Source organism: Sus scrofa, chromosome 2 (genome assembly GCF_054392235.1).
Source record: "Sus scrofa isolate SSC_HxYL_T2T_F1_AM1 chromosome 2, Sscrofa_HxYL_maternal_Yorkshire_Landrace_v2.0, whole genome shotgun sequence".
Lineage (NCBI taxonomy): Eukaryota > Metazoa > Chordata > Mammalia > Artiodactyla > Suidae > Sus > Sus scrofa.
The window spans coordinates 89,851,022-89,860,003 of record NC_139384.1 but is presented as its reverse complement, the minus strand read 5'-3'; the positions used below and the strand labels follow the sequence as shown (position 1 = coordinate 89,860,003).

The window sequence follows — 8,982 nt, the reverse complement described above, 5'->3', positions numbered from 1 at the left end:
TTCCTGGAGTAAAATGACAAATGCTCCCTTCTATTCCTATTATTGAAAAGAATTTGTATGACAGAATTATCTGAATGAATGGTAGGTAACATTTGTCTGAGCCTGATATTTTCTTCGTAGGGTATTTTGAGTTGCAAATCCAATTCCTTTCCTGATTATAATTTTAATTGGGTTTTCTAATCTCTTTATGTAAAATTTGACATATTTTGTCTAAGAATTTATTCATTTTCCTTATTTTCAATTTTTTTGCCGTTTTTTCATATTATTTATAAACTTCATCTCTACCATTCAATATTAAGTTCTGCCTTTTATTCCTAAAATTGTTGATTTGTATGTTCTGTCTTTATTATTTTATTTTTGGCTACACCCATGGCATGTGGAAGTTCCTGGGCCTGGGATCAAATCTGAGTTGCAGCTATGACCTATGCCACAGCTGAGGCGACGGCCAGATCCTTAACCCAGTGTGCCACAGCAGGAACTCCTGTCTTTAATTCTTGATCATTATTACCAGAAGTCTGTAAATATCAAATCTACTTTTGGCTTTGCTGATTTTTTCTCTTAATGTTTCTTTTCTATGAATTAAATTCCATCCTTATAAATAATTTTGGTCATTTATTTCCATCTAAGTTCTTTGGCTTTCTCTGTTACATGGTTCCTAAGTTAATCTTCAAACTTTTTTCTAATTTTTTATTTAAGACCATAAGAACCTCTAAGCACTTCCTTGACTGCATTTCACAACTTTTGGTAAGTGGTACTCAATTTTAAGTATCTCCTAATTTTCAATATGATTCTTTTGACCTGTGAATTTTTTTGAAGTGTGATGTTTTTGTATTTCAAATATATTTCTTAAATTAATTTTTTAAACAATGATTTCTAATTTAATTACCTAAAACTCAGTTTCTTAATTAAATTACTAAATCTATTCAACTTCTCATTCTTCCTCATTGTCCTAATATTATCAATTTGCATAAATATATGTATTTGAAAAGAATGTGAGTTGTTCAGTTGTTAACCACAATGAAATTAAATTAGAAATCAACAATTTAAAAATTGGGATAAATTTAAATAGCTGTTTTTTTTGTTTGTTTGTTTGTTTTTTTGTTTTTTTGCTTTTTAGGGCTGCACCTATGGCACATGGAGGTTCCCAGGCTAGGGGTCGAATGGGAGCTATAGCCTCTGGCTTACGCCACAACCATAGCCACTCTGGATCCCAGCCGTGTCTGCAACCTACACCATAGCTAAGGCAACACCAGATCCTTAATTCACTGGGCAAGGCTAGGGATTAAACCTGTGTCTTCATTGGTATTAGTTGGGTTCCTTACTGCTGACTACAATGGGAACTCCTACTTCCATTGTATTTTATTAGTCCTTTATGCTTTAAATTATTTAAAATTTAAAAAATTTTATCTTTCAACACATAGGGTTTGAGAGCACTGTTCTGAGGATTTGCATTGTTGGAAAGGAGGTCACTTTAAGAAGAATTGATTTTGATAAGTTAATACATGTTGAAATTTCTTGAATACCCATTAAAATTAGAGAAAAGCAGTATGTAGCTTCAAAACTAACAGAGGGCTAAAATTGAATGAAAAAAAAAAAAAAAAGGAGTTCCCGTCGTGGCGCAGTGGTTAACAAATCCGACTAGGAACCATGAGGTTGCGGGTTCGATCCCTGCCCTTGCTCAGTGGGTTAATGATCCGGCGTTGCCGTGAGCTGTGGTGTAGGTTGCAGACGCGGCTCGGATCCCACGTTGCTGTGGCTCTGGTGTAGGCTGGTGGCTATGGCTCCGATTCGACCCCTAGCCTGGGAACCTCCATATGCCATGGGAGTGGCCCAAGAAATAGCAAAAAGACCAAAAAAAAAAAAAAGTACCCAATCCAAATGAGAACAAGAAAGAAGAAAAAAAAAATCACAGAACAGTCAGGACAAATAACACAAAAGAATGTAGATATAAAGGCACTGGTATCAATGATGACTTTAAATGTAATGGACTAAATGGTCTAATCAAAAAATTAAAATGTTAGTGTTAAAAATTATATGTTTACAAATACAAGTAGAAGCATAAAATATAGAAAATTTGAAAATAAAAGGGTGGAAGAAATTATATTGTACAACCACTAAACAAAAGAAAGCTGATATGGTTATACTAACATTAAGGGGGAAAGTTTCAATACAATTTAGGAAATAAAATTGATCAATTCATACAGATAAAAAGATAATGTAACCAGGAAGATATACAATTAGAAATTTGTATCTCCTGTTATGAGACTTCAAAATAGTAAAATGGCCCTTTTTTTTTAAGTAGGGCAAAATTCATAAAACTGAAATATCCACAGTGGGAGATAATTAAAACAACTTTCTGTCAAATTAATAAAACACAGAGACAACCAAATCAAGATACAAAAGATCCGAATAATAAATTGACAAATTTGACATCATGGATGTATATAGAATACTGTATGCAACAATTACCAGCTGCATATTCCTTTCAGAGCATGTGCAATACTTTAAAAAACTGACCATGCCATGGACCATAAAACCAACTTCAACTAATTTCAAAGTGTTGAAATATTCCTGAAATATTGTGGTATTTTCTGACCACAATAAAATAAACTAGAAATATTTAACAATCCATAAACAGAATGTCTCCTAATATTTGGAAATTAAGCAGCACACTTTAAAATAACCCTTAGGTCAAAGAGGAAGTCACAATGGATGTTAGAAACTATTTGGGATGGAATGATAAAAAACATATGAAATGTCAAAATTTGTGAGGTGCAGCTGAAGCTGTGCTTAGATGGAAATCTATAGCCATAAATGCATAGAATGAAAAAGAGAAAGCGTGAAAATCAGTGATCTAAGTATTCACCTGAAGAAATTAGAAGAATCTTATTTGAACCAAGGCATTGGTTGCTTTGGTGGACCATGGGGCAGTCACATACTGTCTTTGTCTATCTTTTATGTGTATTTGAGGTTAATGCCTGAGGGAGGCCCCGCAGAGAACAATGTGGAAGTCTTGTTCAGGCAGGCAGGCATTTCCTGGCTGCCACCTGTCCAGCCTCCACTGGTCATGAATGAATGGGAAAACTACGTTGGGGAGCTGAGGGTGTAAGAAAAAGCCCTCTAGGACATTTGCGTGATTTGGAGCGTGTGCACAAGTCTATAATAATGAGATGAAGAAACAACTGGGTGCGGTCATGGGGTTCAGTGGGCACTGGCTACATGGTGTCTAAATGGGAGTGTACTGTGTTCCTCCGGGCTAGGAGTGCACAGTGGGGTATAACCCTGGGGATGACTATGGTGTGGCTGCTATGAGCCTGGGGGTCAGGGTCTCACATGGTGCCAGGAGGGAGTGGTGACCAAATCCTCTGTAATTACATCATTTGGCTCCTCCTAGCCACTGATCAGTATTCTTCAGAAAGCACAGATTGTGCCTTCCTTACCATTCTTCTCTGCAACCCAGGGCCTGTTTTTTAAAATAACTTCCCTGGGTTATCTGGTTATGAATTATCTTTGTAATATTTAGGGTCAGTCAGTTTCTGCTTACCCAAAGCCTCTTCCTCCTCACTTCTAACAGGCACACTCACACACGCCCATTCCAAGGTCCCCTCCCCCATTATAAATAACCTAATTAATTCCCTAGTAGCATAGTGTTATCACTGCTATGGCTCTGGCTACTCTGAGGCTTGGGTTTGATTCCTGGCTTGGCACAGCCAATAAACCCCCCAAACTAACTGTACTATAAAAAGAGTCAAAACAGATTATAACAGGAACAAAGAGAAATTCTTTGTATTCCAAAGCCACCTCCAACCATGGTACATACTAGTAAGATTTCTGATTGTTCCTTCTCTCCAGCACGACATATGCATTGCTCGCTTCCTGCTTGGCCAGGGTAGCTGGAGGAATCACTTCTGCCTCTTCTTCCAGTAGTTTCCAATATCAAAGAGGGCTAGAGAGAACAGATCGGTCTTCAAAAGTGGAGTATTGATTAGAAGTTGGGTTACCAGATTTAGGAAATAAAAATACAGGATTCAGTTAAATCTGAGTTCCAGAGAAATAAATCATCTTTAGTATGAGTGTGCCCCATTTTTAGACTAAAAAGTTATTCATTGTTTCTCTAAATTTAAGGTTTAACTCAGCACCTAGTTTTGTTTTTTTTTTTCCCTGAAGACCCTAATCATAGGAGAGAAGGGGTTGTAATCAGGGAGGAGGAAGTGTCTGGAGATTCTTCATCTTCTCCTTGAACTAAAGGTTGACTTGGAAGCTACTGGCTGCATTGTGCTTCCTGGAGAACTGACTTGGTGAGGAGCCAGGAGAGGGATGGGTCCTTCTGGGTGCCTCTTGCCCTTCACAGGATCCTGACTTGCGCAGTCTTGGCTCACTGCCTACTGGTGTGCCCCTGCCCCTGCCACTTGGCCTTGAGAGGTTCAGCACATCCTTCTGTCTGCCCAAGTTTAGGCTGGGGATGGGGGACAGTGGTAGTCAAGGTAAAAAACAAACATAGGCATGATGTGCAAAAACACAGACATTTTAACTTTAATAAGTTATAAAATCAAGGAGCCAAATTTTCCTATACAGAAAAACAAATGCAATGATTGCTGTCATCAGTAAGATACAAAATTGTGAATGTGAATTCAGCACCGTGATGATCCATGTGGCGGCTACCTGTCAGACAGGAGTACATAGTCATAATGCTTCATCTGAGAAAGACTTTGCTATTGAGCACCATTTATATACTCCAGACAAACAAACAAACAAAACCTTAGAGTACAATGAAAGGCTTATACATGAAATTCCATGGGTTTTCCAAAAGTTCAGAGAGCCAGGTCCCTAAATTCTAGCACAAGTCTCCCCACAAACATGAAGTGACTCTCAGAACCCCTTAGCTGACTTATTAGAGGTGTGGGCAGAGAGGACCTCTGAGTCTCAACCTGTTAGGAAACCTTGGCTCAAAGATGCCCTCTGCCTCCCCCAGGATGCAGGAGCCCCTGAGCCAGGGCTATTGCTAAGCCAGCTCTCCAACTGTCTCAAGCTCAGTGGACATTTGCAATGTCCCAGGGAGGGTAAACACAGCCTTCTTAGACAGAGAGACCTCTGAGGGTCATCTGGTTCTGGAGAACTCTGTGGAACTACAGCCCAAGGCCCTGAGTATGACATATGGGGTCACAGCCACACTGACCCAGAGGGCATCTTTCTTCCTGCAGCAGAAGACAGATCACCTGGGAGTGTCCAGCCCTGCTTTGTTGGGATCTGGGAAGGGGCGGGTAAAGTGAATAACCCCCTGGCTGGGGTTAGTCTGGAACTTTCTCTACATTCTAGGAGAGACCCAAGCAAACACTGTTCAGTCCTTCAGCCCGTGAGTAGCACCAGCTGCCATGGGTTCAACCAATGAGGGAAAGCGGTAGACCCATTTCCTAATGACAGAGAGATGGGGCTGGGGACTCCGCACCACGCCTTGTTAAAGAAGAGATACTCGGAGAGGTTTTCAGGAATGTTTTCTCCAGTTTGGTCCTAAGGAGCCAGGAAGTTCCTTTGAGACACAGGGACATATCTGACACATCTGAGCAAGTGTGGGACATGGTGGCAGAGGGGAGGCAGGCAGGCTTCGCTGGGGAGACGGGGGAGCCTAGTTCTCCTATTTGGAAGGTGGAGCATCATCCCAGACGTCCCCTCACTGTTGGCTCCACCCTCACTCTGTCCCTTAGAGCAGACACGGAGACACACTCATACACATGCGCAGATTCACACAAACGTACTTAGAACCTCAAGACAATAAAAAGTAGCCATCCTGGTATTGTCCTGAGCCCCGGGATTCTCATCCACAGAATGGGGACTGAAACAAAAAAAGAGTTCTCTAAGATCTGTGACTGGTGAGAATACAAAGGCTCTAGAACTTTCTTGGGCATGAAAAGCTTAAGGATTAGATGTCAGGCTAGGCCCAGCTAAGCAGCTGACATGCCTGGGTCTTGTAATTTGGGGGAACTTTCAGCTGCATGTTCACGAACTATCAATGCAGCGAGAGGTAAAAATCAGCACCATCCATCCTCCCCTCTACCCGCCTCCCTTGCCTCTTTCTCTCTCATTCACATCTTGCTCACAAAGCACCATTCTGCTAAAAATAGAACTTGTTAAAGTTGGGGAAAGAGCAAAAAATAAAGCAGCCTCTCCCCACCTCCACCCCGCGCCTCCCATCAGAGGAGTTGATGCGCTGGCACTTCTAAGGGATGGAGGTGGGGGCACCACAGGGCTAGACAGGGCAAGCCCACAGCCCGAAAGCGAGGCCGGTGTCCAGGAGCAACGCTGAGCTCACCAGCCCCATCTGGTGGGGGCGCCCTGGTGGCAGCACTTCTGTCCCAGAGGGAGAGTTGTGGGCCTTGACCACTCACTGGACATTTCAGCAGAGGGCATGCCCCCCTCTCCCAAGCTTCCAGTGCGCTTGGGGAAGGGGAGAACCTCTCTGGGGGGCCCCCGGCCTGAGGCCAGGCTGGCCAGGGTTAGGGAGGACAAGAGAGGCTGGAAGAGCCTGGGGGCGGCCCCACTGTCACGTCTTCAAGTAGGAAACATCTAATCCTCACGTCCCAGTTATAGGATTCCCGATACTTTCCTGGAAAGAAGCAGACAGCTTCACAGCTCACATTTGGCTGAGCTACTCAAAGGCAGCACGAGAGCACCAGCTGGGTCAGATGGCTTTCTTTTCGTCCTTAATTCTTGGGACTGCATCAGGCCAAGCCTGGAGACCAGAGGCTGCAGCCTGGCGGCTCTAGACTCTAGCAGACCCCCTTAAAATATTCTGACTTGACCTTGAAAATAGAGATTTTTCACACGGACATCTAGACTTGTACTGAGAAAGCACACGGTCTGGCAGCAGGGGCCTGCTTTGCAGCAGAGTGTGGCTGGGGACCACAGCCGGGGTCACCGTTCCCTGCTGGCCACTACACTCACCCTCACCACCTCGAAGGCGCTGGAGTTCATGGCCTCCACTTCACTGGGCTCATCTTAGTGACTGGTCGGTGATTCAGGAAGCCAGCGTTCCTCCTAAGAGTCCTCATGGGGCTTGGGCTTGGGTCTGGAGATTGGTAGGAACTGTCCTGCGTCTCCATCAGGGTGGTCACCACCAGGAGAGGAAGATTCCCGATCACTGCTCAGAAATTTGGGACAAACGTTTTCTCTCTCCGAGTTATCCCTCTTGCCTTCCCTCATCGACTAGTGGCAGGGGAAGTAGAACCTGTATATTCTTCTCTATCCAACACCCAACCCCAGGACAGGAATTAGAATATTCCAGGTCTGGGAAACACATGTACTAACTAAGTGCCACATCTCACAACCATATACATAAATATATGTGTGTGTGTATATATATATACACATGCACACATATTCATGTGCAAATATGTATATATACACACACACACACACATATATGTATTTTTTACATCATTCTCCCTCTTTGTTTTCTCAAAACCTTTTGGAATCAGGAATCTGACTTCATCTCCATGATGCAGGAGTTGCCATCCCATGGAATATCTCTATAAGCAAGGAAAAAAATGCTATTGATGCTATCTTTCCATTTTATTATAACTTTCCGAGCATCTCTTTCTTCCTCATCTCATCAATGAGCTCTTGGATCCTTTGGTTTCTGGTCTTTTCATACGGGCTCGGTCGTCGAGGGATTAGGTTGGGTGGCTGGACTTCGTCTTCCAGGCCGTGGATTTTGTAGGGCACGTCCACCGCGTTGGTTTCTGGATGGTCCTCCGTGGCGTTGGTGCTGGAGGTATTGAGAGGCACCTCCAGGGGCGTGCTGGGTGGAGGCTGCACCTCCATGACTAGAGTGGGCACTGGGAGGGTGGGCACGAGTTCTTCGATGTCATTGTGCTTCCCAGGGGGTGGCTCTGCCCCGCCATCCACATCAGTGAGGTTGTCGTGCAGGTTACAGGACTTGCAGCACAGTTTGTTGTAGCCTGGGATGGAGCAATAGCGAGACAAGACTTCCATCCTACAGAACATTGACTTGTCGCCTTGGCAGTGGCTCTCTGAAAGAGAAAAGTGGGACAAATAACCAAAGGACAAGCTTGATAAGGGGGACCTTGTTCCCTCACAGGGAGCAGTTTGCTGGAGGAGCCATTTGAAAGAGCCCAGAGACAGCACAGAGGCAAGCGAGCTCACGCAGAAAGTTGTGTGATTTTGATGTCTGGCAGCCCAGGGGTGGGGTGGCATCGGGGACCCCACCCTGGAGGGCTGCCGCACAAGCTGTGAGAAGTGCAGGCCCCAGATGAGTCTGGATTTTTCAGTTATCTCTCAAAGTCTGAGACAGGAATGAGGCCTGTCTGTTCTCAGGGGGTGATTCCAAACCCATTTAAGGAATGGGACTTGGTCAGACCTTCACGTTTGATGTTCCAGTGGTAACCCCAGTGACACTCTGTGGCAGAGTCTGACTCTACAGTCATCTCTAAGCATTAACTATAACACAATTACACCTAAAAGAACCAATTCATAATACCAATAGAGCCAATCCCAGAGCATCAGCTCTGCCCTCAGCACGCACCTCCACATGTGGTTCCCATCCTTACCCAGATTCCCCAGATGATCTTTTTTCTGAAAAGTGACTAAAGAGAAATTAAAAATCATCCAGACTTGTCTGGACTTTCTTCCACTTGCCTCAACTTACCTGACAGCCTTGGGTCCTGTCACTGCTCCATCCACCACATGGCCCAGCCGCATTGAGCCTCTGGCCATTTCCCAAAGTGCTCCAGAACTTGGTGTTTTCCCACAGGCTAATCTTTCTGCCCAGCACATCCTCCCCTTCCCTGCCCACTCATGGTCTGTCTTGCATGGAGAGCCCTGACTCTGCAGAAGCCAAACTTTTGAAGAAGTTCTCTCTTCCTCTCCCCCTCTTTCCTCATGGCTGTCTTCTCCCAGGCCTACCTCCAACTCTGTCTGCAGCCGTATTAGTCCAACCCACCCAACTCCTCTTGTTCTCACTCTCTG

The 8,982-nt window shown here is 44.1% G+C and overlaps 1 protein-coding gene across 2 annotated transcripts in view; it reads right to left on the bottom strand.

The window, feature by feature from the left end:
• Window positions 1-4,509: 4,509 nt before the first annotated feature.
• Window positions 4,510-8,982, bottom strand: part of ADAMTS2 (ADAM metallopeptidase with thrombospondin type 1 motif 2) — a 223,945-nt gene continuing 219,472 nt past the window's right edge. For both annotated transcript variants that reach the window (XM_021084334.2, XM_003123651.7), the window contains one exon: window positions 4,510-8,027. In XM_021084334.2, the coding sequence (XP_020939993.1) occupies window positions 7,570-8,027 (458 nt within the window). In that variant the 3' untranslated portion in view covers window positions 4,510-7,569. The remainder of the gene's footprint in view (window positions 8,028-8,982) is intronic.